This window comes from Canis lupus, chromosome 24 (assembly GCF_011100685.1).
Source record: "Canis lupus familiaris isolate Mischka breed German Shepherd chromosome 24, alternate assembly UU_Cfam_GSD_1.0, whole genome shotgun sequence".
NCBI classification, from domain to species: Eukaryota; Metazoa; Chordata; class Mammalia; order Carnivora; family Canidae; genus Canis; species Canis lupus.
The window spans coordinates 18,523,176-18,536,324 of NC_049245.1; the positions used below are offsets into that span (position 1 = coordinate 18,523,176).

Sequence of the window (13,149 nt, forward strand, 5' to 3'; positions counted from 1 at the left end):
CAGCACAGGTCTGGGATGGAAAAGGTCAGTACCTGAGCTGAGACAGATGCAGTACTCCAGCGAGTAGGGTCATGCAAACACCTTCGGCTGCTACTCTTGTCCCACCATTGCCCCCAGACCCTAGAGGTTTCCTGCTCCTGCCAGACGGCTCAGGAGACAGACAACCTCCGGGAGCAAGTTTCAAAGCTGATATATCCAGTTTATTCTGGAGGCAAGTGCCTTCCAGTATTTTTATTTCTTCCACTTTAAAAATGTCAAGGGCTATTTGTGTGGTTCTTCCCAAACCCTGGATCCTGCCATGACCAGTTTAACATCCAAGGTCCTTTCAGGATCCCAGGCCAGGAGGCTATAGGAGGGACCACTGAATCCCCGAGGGCAAGAAAATAGTGTCCCTTATCCCAAGTTTCTACAAGCAGAGCCAGCTGCTCCTCCAAACAAGGCTGGTGAGGTTGTCTCAACACCCCTAGGAAGGTCTAACCCTGAAGGCAGTACCTGGAGGGCTGCCTGTCTGATGGGAGAGATGGCAAGCTAGCCTTCCCCAGATCCCCTGCCAGGGCAATCATCACGAACTACCAGAGGAGTGAGGCTGCCAAAGTATTTCTGTAGCTCAAGCAGGGCCCGGAAGCGATGGGAGATGGCATTCTTCTTGGCTTTGGGCATCTCTGCATACCTAAGGGGTGACAAGAGCAGTTCAGAGGAGCCTAGATTCAGGGTTCCCTCACCTGTCTTGTAGCCCAAAGCTCCAGGAGTTGCCACGAAAGGGTGGTGGGGCCATGAGCTCCCAGTAGCCAGAGTTAATTTTTAAAAAACTAGAGAGAGTTTTAAATTCCCCTATAGGCAGAAACCCGTATTAACGAATGTGGAAGGATGTTAGGCTTGCTCTAGTGTGTCCAAAAGTCATTAAGGGAAACTAGGGACAGGGGGATGAGCTGCATGTTTGATCAGCTTTGTCATCTGTTGACAGGAAGCAGTGGGGCCTGACAGAGCAAACACAACAGTCTCCTGTACTGTGGGGGTGGCATGGGACAGCCGGCCAGCGGCCTCGCCTCCATATCAGGACTTCAGTGAGGTGAGAATCCCACACCCTACTGTGTGCTTCAGATCTGTGCTGTCCTGTATGTGGCCACTAGCCACAAGGGGCCATGTAAACTGAAATCAACCAGAGCTGAATAAAAATAATTTCGGTTCCTAAGTCACCCTAACCACATGTTAGATTGAACAGTGTAGAGATAGAGCACTCCTCTATCTTGCATTCTTGGATGGTGCTACTTCATGTTACCCTCAACTCTGTCTGGCTACTGTGAGGCCTCAGGTCACCCTCCCTAAGGGCCCCTGGAACACTTGATTCTAATAATGGCCAATGTACATGGCCAGTGTAAGTAGAGGGGGGTGGAGGGGTCAGTGTGAAGTACTGAGAACACGTGGCACTGTGGGGGTTTCACGAGGTGCCCACCAAAGGCTGCAAGTGTTAACATTTTTCCAAACTGAACGGGGAGATCAGATCATCCCACAAAACTGTCCAGTTCATACATAACAAGCCAAGGGCAGAGAGCAGAAGACACTAAAGTCACACAGCTGCTATGTGGCGAACTGGAGCCCAAGAGCCCAAGAGCCCAAGAGCTCCCAGCTGTGCCTGGCTGCCGCCTACACTGGAGACTGGCCCACTCACATTCCTTGCATCCACCCCAGCAGAACCGCCTTCAGCTGGAGCAGCACCTTGGAACCTGTTCCCACCCAGATATGCATGCCCACACCTGGACAGGGTGCTGAGCCAGCCCCAACCGTGGTTCTCCCAACCCCATATCCCTGGAGGAAAATGTGGCTCCTTACGTCTGCTCATATCCATCAGGCTGAAAGCAGGGGTCCCAGCCAAAGTCTCGGCAGCCTCGGGGCACTACAATCCGGCCCTGCCAGAGGAAAAGGGGGGGACAGGTCTGTCACTGAACATGCAGTAGTTGGCTTGGGAGGAGGGTGGTAGCCAGTTGGGAGTCTGGTTAGGTTATGTATTTGGCTAAGCCCCATTTACTCAAAATATGTGGTTTCAAGAGGTCCATGGTACCTGAAAATATTTACCAAGTACATAAATAAAACACAGTGGGACAACTCTCTCCCATCGCACACATAAACACGCACATGCACACACACACACAGAAAACCACAAACGTGCTCAGCCCACTGGTGTCCCTGGAGCTGCTCTCCATCTCTACAGCTTGACAAACTGTGAACTCACTGAAGAAGAGAGTCAGCTTGGAAAAACTGACAGAAAACATTTTCTCTTCCTAGGAAGTTATGACGAGGCACCTGAGGGGCTCAGTCGGTCAAGCGTCTGCCTTTGGCTTGGGTCATGATCCCAGGGTCCTAGGATGGAGCTCTGTGTGGGGCTCCCTGCTCTGCAGGGAGCCTGCTTCTCCCTCTCCCTCTTGCTCCCCCTGCTTGTGCCCTTTCTCTGTCAGGTAAGTAAATAAAATCGTAAAAAAAAAAAAAAAGGAAGTTATGAGGCCCTGAACTATACAGACATGCCTGCTACTCATTTTTATTATGTTAAGTGTGAAATAAATTGCTACATTTCTCAAAATGCAACTGAGGCTCTAACAATTAAATGAAGAAATTATTTACCACACTGTCCAATACATCAATGAGTTCAGTAAATACTGACTATAATAGGCAAATTCCAACGGGAAAATGTTACCAAGAGAACCAATTTAATTCAACACCATGAGATGTCATGTTGCCATGAAGGTTAAAAAATAAAAATTTAAAAAATACAAGGGAGGTACACCCGGGTGGCTTGGTTGAATGTCTGCCTTCACCTCAGGTCATGATCCTGGGATCCAGGATTTAGCCCATCTCAACAGGGAGTCTGCTTCCTGCTTCTCCTTCTCCCTTTCCCTCAGCCTCTTCCCCTGCTTATGCACATGTGCTCTCTCAAATAAGTAAAATCTTTTTTTTTAAGTTTTTTTTTTAAAGGTTTTATTTATTTATTCATGAGAGACAGAGACACAGGCAGAGGGAGAAGCAGGCTCCACACAGGGAGCCTGATGTGGGACTCGATCCCGGGTCTCCAGGATCACGCCCTGGGCCAAAGGCGGGCGCCAAACCACTGAGCCACCCAGGGATCCCAAATAAGTAAAATATTAAAAAAAAAAAAAAATTTTTTTTAAAGATTGTATTTAAGGAGACAAAACAATGAGCATAGTTTTACCAAAGATAATGAAATACCGCATAATGTCTGCATCTTACCATTGATTTGAGTGCATCCTTAGAAAACTGAATGTAACAAAAAAAAAAAAAAAACAACAAAACAAACCCAGGACATTTTTGGAAATTGTATGCTCTCTAGCAACTTTGTGTGAATTTTTATACAAGCACTGTTTTATGAGTTATATAAAATGTTATAAAAATTTAAAAAAAAAATAAAGATTGTATTTATTTATTCATGAGAGGCACAGAGAGAGGGAGAGAGACAGAGACACAGGCAGAGGGAGAAGCAGGCTCCATGCAGGGAGCCTGACGTGGGACTCCATCCCAGGTCTACAGGATCATGCCTTGGGCTGAAGGTGGCGCTAAACCGCTGGGCCGCTGGGGCTGCCCTAAAAAAAATTTTTTAAATATATAAGGAAGGGGAAGAAAATGGGGATTAGCCACATAACTGCCACCCTGTTCAAACCAAGGCAGATTCTGCTAGTGCTGGTGGGTAGCTACGTGACTGAGGCCCATTACTGAGCCACTCTGGACCTCATCCACACCACAAAGAGTTTTTGAACATCCACAGTGGGGCAGGTAGTGCTCTCAGCACTGGGATCCTAACAAACCTGGCCCTGCCCTCATCAAATGGACCTCTTAAGCAAAACAGGCTTTTCACTAGTAAACAAATTAACAATTACAAAATGCAAAGTGCCTTAGAAGGAACAGGGAGCTGGGCTCAGGAATAACAGGATGGAGTGACCCAGATGGGGAACTCAGGAGATGCTTTGAGGAGATACTTTGGCCACATAAAGTGATGGGCAAGAACACTCCAGGTGGAGGACACAGCTGCTATTGGGACCCAAGATGGGCAAGGCTTCAGCATACGTATTGTTGAACGGACAATGTGACTGGGTTTATAAAGCTTGAGTGAGAACAAAACAAAAAGAAACAAAGCCACCTCAGGTAAAGTAGAGGCTGGGAAGCAACAAAGTACATGAAGCAGCCAGAGCTGGGGAGACAATTAGGCCTCAATGACCAGGCCCCATCAGCAGGGATAGGACTGTGGTTGCTCACACTTCTGATTTTTTAGAGAATATTTTTGTGAAAGTAGCAAATGACTATATTCAACCCAGCAATTATGTATGACCCAATAGTCCTGGTTCTGGGTATATATCCAAAAGAACCGAACACAAGATTTCAAGAGATAACTGGCGCACCCACGTTCATAGCAGCATTATTCACAATGGCCAAATGTGGAAGCAATCTACATGTCCATCAACAGATAAATGGACAAAACAAATGGGTATATACATACAATGGATGTTACTCAGCTGCAATAAAAAGGAGAAACTCTGTCACGAGCTACAACACAAATGATCCTTGGAAGGACATCATGCCAAGAAATAAGCTGGCCACAAAAAGACAAATATTGTATGAAAGATTCCGATTGTATGAGGGGTCTGAAGTTGCCAAAGTCTTAGACATAGAAGTGGAATGGCAGTTGCCAGGGATTGGTGGGGAGAGGGAAAGGGGAGTTTTTGTTCTATAGGTATAGTTTCAATTTTGCAGGATGGAAAAAGTTTGAGCTCTGTTGCATAACAGTGCACATATAGTTAATACTACTGTACCGAACACCTAAAAATGGTGAAGATGGTAATTTTTATTTTTATTTTTTTTCCACTATTAAAAAAAAAAAATTGGGATGTCTGAGTGGCCCAGGGGTTGAGCATCTGCCTTTGGCTCAGGGCGTGGTCCCAGAGTCTTGGGATCCAGTCCCACATTGGGCTCCTTGTGAGGAGCCTGCTTCTCCCCTGCCTATATCTCTGCCTCTTTCTCTCTCTCTCATGAATAAATAAAATCTTAAAAACAAATAAGAACCATTAACCAAGCAGGGCATCACAAAATGTCTGTGGACAACCCCCAGTGGAGCCTCTGCGGTAGGACTCTGTAGGCTACTCAGGACTCTGGATTTTATCATGAGCAGAAGGGACTGGCGGAGGAGCGACGTGCCAGAAGGCACAAGGTGGGAATGACTGTGCTGGGGATGGGGAGCAGGCCAGCTCTGAGGGTGGTGTGCACTCTGGGAGAAGTGACTGAACACAAGGGTCTGACAAGCAGACGTGGCTGTGGTGAAGGGTAGCTAGGGAAGGAATGAGCAGAGGAAAGTAAGATTCTACAGGAACGTGAAAAATTGGAAGGATGGGAGATTCTTACGAGAAGCTGTAACCTCAGCACTTGGATAAAATGTGAGCTGAAAAAAAAACTGGGTTGTCCATGTAGTTCTGTTCAGCTTTCACGTCTGCTTCTTAGGAAGGCACACAGCGCAGAGCTCTGGCTATGCCAGCCCTCAACAGCCATGAGCCAGTGTGTATCCCTGAAACGCCAGCTCAGAAGTCAGATAGATTTCAGGACTGATGGCACTTCTAGGTGTGATGCCCAGGGGCATGTCTGGGCAAAGCTCTGGGAACTAACTGGCCACCAGGGCCCTTCCCACCACCCTCCTGCCTTAGGCCCTGTGCCATTGGCTCGTGCCGCAGCGCCCTCTGGCGGCACATGGGGGAATCACAGTAGGTACGCACGGAGGTCTGGCCCCTGAACAGGCGCACTGGCTCACTGGGGTCCCCGGTGCTGAATGCGAAAGTGCAAAGTGCATAGGCAGACTTGTCCTCGAACCCTGCCAGGAGCTGGTGTAGACCTGCGAGAGGAGTATAGTGATGTCTGTTCAGCTCAACTCCCAACCTTACTCCCCACCCCTAAGGTCCTGGAGGGGTAGTCACCAAATTTGGGGAGCTTATCAGATAGATTCTCTTCTATTACATGTCTGAAAAGTTCCATAACCTAAAGTGTTTTTACAACTACCCAAGGAGGGAACATTCTGGCCCACAACCGTGACAGGGTATGCACTGTCAGAGCCCCAGAGAGGCAGCCAGCTTCCACCCCCTCGGCCAGGCCCTGGTTGAGGCAGACAGGCCAGCAGTCAGTAGGACTAGCTCTCTCAGCCAGAATCAACTGCAGCCTTTCAAACTCACAGCCCCCAACACCCTTCCCATCCACTCTTTACACATCTCAGCGCTCCCTGGAGCCAGGTATGTGGGGAAAGTCTAAGCCACAGGTTATAGATGGGAAAACTGAGGTGAACACAGGCTCCGTGGTGGGGGCTGGAACCTGAGATTCCTGATTACTAGTTGGGACCCCTCCCCTGGACCACTTCTGGATTCTCAATTCCCAACAGATAAAGGAAGAAATAAACGAGCTTAATACCTTCAGGCTTTAACTTCTCCAGAAACCACTTTCTGCAAGAGAAATAAAGGTGAGTCAGACACCAGGAGCAGACAGATCTTCCTACCATCTTCTCCAGGCTGCACCCCCCCCCCCAAAGGGGCATGATAATGTCTTAGCTCAAAATGAAGAGAAATAACCCAATAGAAAAAGGGATGGAGGTAAACAAGCAATGCACAGAAAAATAAATAAAACCTATTAAGGCCTTAACCTCATTGGTAATTAGGAAAATGCAAATCCAAACCAAATGTGGTAACATTTCACATTCCCCACACTACAGAACACTAAAGTCCCAATACTCAGTGCTGGTGAGGATATGGAGCAATACATATGGGTGCTGTTGCCTTGGCAAACATACTGGCAATCCAGAAGTTCAAACTAAACATACCCAAAACCCAAAAAGCACCTCTGTGCACATGTCTTCCAACCCCAGCAAGGAATATTTAAAGTGGAGATATGTGTACCCTAGAGACACACAAAGACCATCTGAGGGTGTCCAGGGCATTGGATAGTTTTAAAGAAATCCATTTTCAGATATCAACTTCCTTATTTCCTTTTTCCTGAAATTGATCTGCCATGAATGGATTTCTCTAGGGGGGGAGTGGGGGTTCCATTTGCCCATCTCCAATTACACAATCACATTCTCACACTTTACAAAAGAAAGAAAGGCATGCCTCTCCCGAATCCCTAATCCTTCCTCAGGACAATGTGAAATATTGGTATTGACACCAAGGCCATGAATGACCCACAATATCAGGTAACCAATCAGTTCAAAGTTTGGGTGATTTGTGGCCAGGGCCCTGCAAGGGGGTCAGGGACCACTCACATGTAGGGGCCAGGGAGGCCCCCAAGGGCGTTGAAGCACAGACAGGTGTCCTCCACCAGTACAGGCCCCTGTACCTGCAACACAGGGGAGCAGAGCCTGGGACCTGTGACCAAGAGTAATCCCTGCCCTAAACCTGAATTCTCAGGCCACCCCAGCTGGGGCCAGACCCACGGCTAATTGGGATCCATAGTAGTAGCAGTGAACAGCTATAGAAAACAGCCCTTGGCTAATCTCTTATCCTCATTTTACAGATAGGAATACCAAAAACTTGGCAGATTGTAAAGCTTACTCCAGGCACAGCAAGAGCAGTGGGATTCACACTCAAGACACTGTGACTCTCCATAAAGTGCTCTTTCCCAATTCCAGAGATGTGTGAGTGCAGGGGTTGATGTGTGTGGGGAGAATGTAGGCATTGGAATATATGTATCTGAAGTTGGAGACAAGTGTGTGCATGTGTACGTGTGTGTGAGCGCACACAAGTGCTCATCTAGGAGAATTAGGAAGTAAAGGTGGAGAAAGAAAGGTAGTATTCCTGGGTCGACATTAACTGACTCCAATCTAGCTAGGCCTGGACAGGTCCTTGAAGTTATGACCAACTGTGCCCACCCTATTATTCTCTGCTGAGCCCAGCAGGCACAGCACCCAGAAGCCACCAGGACAAGAGGGGCAAGTATGGGACACGTAAGGAGCAAGCACCTGGCGAGCTGCTTCCTGACACTTCTGTATGGAAATCTCATCAGGCTCTCCCTGGTACTCCGGCACTTATTGGAGAAACATATACAAAGAGAGTCAGGTCACAGGGAAACAGAAATCAAACCATCTTTCAAAAAATAAAACAAAAGACAAACATACGGTCAATTTTCTGTGCCACCAAAGTGCATGGAAACTTATCTCCCAGAATCTGAATGACCTGTTCCAAAATGAAAGAATATTTATCACCATTTGTTACAATTCCCTGTTACTACAGAAGCTGTCACCCACCTTTCTCTTCAGGTAACTCTCCTGCCAGCCCCCTAAAGCTTAGCAAGTTAGGCCCAGGGGCCTCACTGCAGACTGCATGGTCCCACTCTAGCAGGTCAGCTCCCCCAATTCCTCAGTCTCCTACCCCTCCTACTTTAGGTCTCTCTGCTAATGTTAAATCCCCACCCAAAATACCCTCATCCTTTCTCCCTGCTCCCTAAAACTCTACATAACCTCCTATTCTGGCAATTCTCTATGAGGGGTTATCCAGAATTCAAGAGGCCTATGAACCCAGATGGGGAAAAAAAAAATGCCTTTATTATCACTAAACCCAAGTTGAATTTAGCATCTCTTTCAGCTGTGAATATGAAAAACCAAAATAGCATCAGCAGTTCCTGTGACCTTTCAATCCATTAAAATCACAGATGTATCTCATTACAGCTGTAGTAGATTCTCTCGAAATATTTTCAACCCTATTTTAAAATTATAGTAACTACACACATGGGTAGACTGGCTCCTTTAATACATTAATAAAGCATATGTTAACTAGATCACAAATATTTACATTGAGAATTGTATTTTAGGAGAATTTCCTTTATAATTGCATGTATTTTACTTTGTACATTTATTTTACTTATTTATTTTTTTATGATAGTCACAGAGAGAGAGAGAGAGGCAGAGACACAGGCAGAGGGAGAAGCAGGCTCCATGCACCGGGAGCCCGACGTGGGACTCGATCCCAGGTCTCCAGGATCGCGCCCTGGGCCAAAGGCAGGCGCCAAACCGCTGCGCCACCCAGGGATCCCCTACTTTGTACATTTAAAAATATTTTCCTGAAAAAGGGTCCATAGGCTTCATCAGCCTGTCTTTTTTTTTTTTTAAAGATTTTATTTATTCATTCATAGAGACACATAGAGAGATAGAGAGAGAGAGAGAGGCAGAGACACAGGCAGAGGGAGAAGCAGGCATCATGCAGACAGCCTGATGTGGGACTGGATCCAGGGTCCCCAGGATCACGCCCTGGGCTGCAGGCGCCACTAAACCGCTGTGCCACTGGGGCCGCCCTTCATCAGCCTGTCAATGGAATACTATGAGATAGGGGCAACTGGGTGGCTCAGTCGGTTAAGTACCTGCCTTTGGCTTGGGTCATGATCCCAGGATCCTGGGTTCAAGCCTCACATAAGGCTCCCTGCATGGAGCCTGCTTCTCCCTCTGCCTATGTCTCTGCTTCTCTCAGCCTGTGTCTCTTATGAATAAATAAATCAATCTCAAAAAAAAAAAAAAAAAAAAAAAAAGGAAGACTATGAGATAAAGAGTTAAGACACCCTGTTCTAAGACAACTTCATCTTTTCCAGTAAGCCTCCTCTGGCCATTCTAGCCCCTTAAAATGTAGGTGGCCACATTCGCAACCAGAGACGGGTTTGGGAACTGGGCATCCACTATCCTGCATGGGGCTCTTTTCAGGGTGGCACTACTTGTCTGTTGGACCGGCCTGGCCCGGCCTCAGGATCCCAAACTTTTTATCAGCCCAGGGCTCTGGTTCATGACCCACCTCCTTGGCCATAAATGAGCACGGACAAACCCTTTTCCCAAGCAAGGCTAGCGAGAGCTAATGTATGGCAGAAGCCTCACTGTCCACTCCACCAGGAGGGAAGTAAGCAGAAAAACGCTTACTAGGAAAGGGATGAGCATTCAGAGAACTACAAAGGCAAGATAGGCCCTTGGGACACTCAAGTCCTGGGGGGCATCCTTACACTGGTATTCCCATAAGAGTCACCTGGTGGTTTACATGAGTTCCCTGTGTGTCTCTATTACTTGCACCCAAAGGCTATCAATCCACCCGCAGAATCCTCACTGCTAGCCACAAAATTCCCAGAAGCAGTAACTTTGAATTTTTTTTTTTTGCCTTCTTCTTCACTCCTCCCCATTGCGCTGTGAAAAAGATGTTCCAAATCATCCCCATTTCACAGAAGAGGAAGGAGGCTGAGGATCACATTTCTGGACAGTGGTGGGGCGTGGACCGCCCAGTTTGGCTGCCGGTCCCACGCTCTGACCCCTGCCACCCCAGGTCGGCAGCGGGGTCTGGATCAGCTCCAGAATTGTGTCAAGAGCCCCGGTTTGGGGTCCAGCCTAATCGGGGATCTTTGGGGCAGGTACTGAGGACCTGGCACTCCTTTGGCTCCCGCAGCTTCCGCGCTCGCACGGCCGGATTTGTCAACGCCCTAGCTCTATCAAGGCCAACCACCGGCCGTCCCCACTGTGCACGCACGGCCGTTTCACTCAGCGCGGCGCAGCCTGTTCCACGCGCCCGGGGCAGCCCCTCCATGCGCACTCCGCCTGGAGGCTGCTTCTCCGCCCGGTCCCCAGGGGGCCCTACCACGCGCTACCCCAGCCGCCACTGGTCGGCCTCCCGCGCCCTCCCGGCACCTCCTCCAGCTTCTTGGCGTTCCCGGTGACAAACACGATCTTTTTCCCCGCCAAGGGGGCCGCCATGCTGACTCCGATGACCAAGCCGACCCACCGGAAGCCCTTTGCCTCGAGTGGCAGGCACTTCCGCTGACGCGGAACCGGGCGGCGCAGCTTCCGGCGTAGGGCCCCAGGCCGGGGAACGCTGGGCATCCGGCTTCCCTGCTCAGACCCTGGCGAGCGCCGCTTGAGCAGCCTGGGGCCCCGAGCGCTAGAAGGGAGGACGGCCCGGCCACTCCCGTCCTCAGTGCTAGCCACAAGATTCCCAGAAGCAGGAACTTTGGATTCCGTCTGCGCCGGAATGGCGGGGTCTTCCCGAGACTGGCGGTCGAGCGCGTTGAGACCATGCCCTTCCGCCAAGGGGACGTCTCTTCGAAGACCAGAAGAGACCACTGCAGCCGCCGGCCCCACCTCTGCTTTCTCCCCTCTCTGGGAAGGGGGCATCGAGGGAAGCAAAGAACCTGCACGGTAATGAGCTGCTGTCCGGTGCTCTGGGCGGTTCGCCTTCTCCGCGGGCACCTCCAAATCTACCTGCGAGAGCTGTGTCCTTCTGGGCAGGGGCTGCAAATCTGGATCTTTATCCTGACCTCACCTCCAGCCCCACTCCGTTCTTTCCTTGCCCGCCAGCTCTGATTACTTTGTGGATTAAAAAAGGAATTTGTTTTAAGATGTAACTAACATATAACGCTATGTTAGTTTCAGTGTACGGCTTATAATTTGGTATCTGTATACACTTGGAAGCATTCACCTCAGTAAGTCTGGTTAACATCGATCACTTTACATAGTTACCTGTTTTTTTTCTTGTGATGAGAACCTTTAGATTTTACTCTCGCAGCAACCTTCAAATATGCAGTACAATATTGTTAACTACAGTCAACATGCTACCACGCTGTACGTCTCCAGGATTACTTTATAACTGGAAATTTATGCCTTTCAACCTCCTTCACCCATTCTCCCAGCTCCCAACTACCAATCTGTTCTCGGTATCTTTGAAATTATTTTCTTTTCAGATGACTACTTGCCTCTGAATTTAAATTTAGCACAGCCTAAAGCAAGCCAGGTCTTTTCACCCATCTTCCAGGCTTGGGAACTCAGTATTTCAACTCCCTCATTCCCTCATCCCTACACCTTCTCGCATCCATCATGCCTTCTCCATGCCCGCTCCCTCAGCCAGATCTTTGCATCCCGAACACAGTGGAGGAGTGCAGAATGAGATGCCTCAACATGTGCCCCTTTGGCATAAAGATTATTTTGAGTTAAAAGTAATAAAAACAGCAGATGCAGGAAAGGTTCTTGCCTCCACCATAACTGCAAAAATTTACATTGGAGAGCTTGCAACTGGAAGAAAAGTATTAGCAGACTCACACCCACACACCATGAAGTAATTATCTGTATAACAGAGCAACCTTGTTTCCCAAACATCCCTTTTCACCTTCTCGCTAATGAGTTTTTTCCCCTTTGTATGCTCGAGCCCCTACCCCTTCTTAGTTCTTTTAAGCATCCTGTTGCTTCATTGTCATTGGAATCTTGTCTTCGTGGATTCCGTTTACACACACCTATTAAATTTGATTTTCTCCTCTTAATCTGTCTCATGTCAATTTGATTGTAAGTCCAGGTAGAAGGACCAGAGGCAGAGGAGAAAGTCTTCCCCTCCACCACAGCAGCAAAGGATAGAAAGTGCCCCCAGCAGACCCACCTGTGACAGGCCTTGATCCACTGCTGACACCCCCATTGAACAAGCCACCTGTCTCCTTCCTCCAGGGACTCAGCAAGCACAGACTAACAGCAAGGGCAGATTCAGGGCCCCTTTCTCCTGGTGAGGAAATCCCTGACAGAGGAAACTCAAGTCAGAGGTCTCTCAGTGCCTGGATGAGTTATTTTGCTTAATGTTCTTGTCTCCTGATAATCTCAAAATCTTGTAGACCCCAGGATTTGTCAGGGAATATCAAAAAACCTTTGCTCAATGACCTTACCATAGCAAGATATTGCATAGGCCAAAACGCATTGTCCTTAGGTAGTCCTGAAGTTCAGGCAGTCTGATGAGGCAATGTGGTCTGAATGTAGTGGTTGGTTTTGGTTTTGGGTTTTTTTTTTTTTTTTTTGAGAGAGCGTGCAAGTGATAGAACATGTACGTGGTGGAGGGCAGAGAGAAGGAGAAGCAGACTCCCCGCTGAGCAGGGAGCCCACAGGGCTGAATGCCAGGACCCTGGAATCATGACCGAGCTGCAGGTAAGATGTTTAACCCACCGAGCCACGCAGATGCCCCAAGATCAGACCGAGTCGAAGGCAGATGCTCAACCGCTGAGCTACCCAGGAGTCCCTAATTTTTAGTTTAGTTTTTTTTTTTTTTTTTAAGATTTTATTTATTCATGATAGACACACACAGAGAGGCAGAGACACAGGCAGAGGGAGAAGCAGGCTCCATGCAGGGA

At 48.3% G+C, this 13,149-nt stretch overlaps 1 protein-coding gene across 3 annotated transcripts; it reads right to left on the bottom strand.

Moving 5' to 3' along the window:
* Nucleotides 1–178: 178 nt before the first annotated feature.
* On the bottom strand, nucleotides 179–10,832 carry ITPA (inosine triphosphatase). 3 transcript variants are annotated; one of them, XM_038571747.1, is made up of 8 exons: nucleotides 10,679–10,832; nucleotides 8,144–8,201; nucleotides 7,988–8,052; nucleotides 7,292–7,365; nucleotides 6,448–6,479; nucleotides 5,766–5,881; nucleotides 1,831–1,907; nucleotides 179–670 (listed from the first exon to the last, which is right to left on the bottom strand). In XM_038571747.1, the coding sequence occupies exons 1-8, from the start codon at nucleotides 10,742–10,744 to the stop codon at nucleotides 529–531; spliced, it is 630 nt and encodes a 209-aa protein (XP_038427675.1). In that variant the 5' UTR covers nucleotides 10,745–10,832; the 3' UTR covers nucleotides 179–528. The 3 variants fall into 3 exon arrangements, with proteins under 3 accessions (XP_038427675.1, XP_038427677.1, XP_038427676.1); XM_038571749.1 differs by lacking the exon at nucleotides 10,679–10,832 and adding an exon at nucleotides 10,416–10,592; XM_038571748.1 differs by lacking the exon at nucleotides 7,292–7,365 and having other exon boundaries at nucleotides 10,629–10,759.
* Between the last annotated feature and the right edge of the window lie 2,317 nt (nucleotides 10,833–13,149).

What these genes read in the sequence shown, in the direction of transcription:
- ITPA (XM_038571749.1), bottom strand. Translation starts at nt 10,577, where the DNA reads ATGGAGGGGCTGCCCCGGGCGCGTGGAACAGGCTGCGCCGCGCTGAGT. An exon ending in GGGAGCCAAAGGAGTGCCAG is followed by an intron (nt 8,202 to 10,415) that starts GTCCTCAGTACC and finishes ATTTTGGAACAG; the next exon opens with GTCATTCAGATTCTGGGAGA. An exon ending in CCTGATGGATATGAGCAGAC is followed by an intron (nt 671 to 1,830) that starts GTAAGGAGCCAC and finishes GTCACCCCTTAG; the next exon opens with GTATGCAGAGATGCCCAAAG.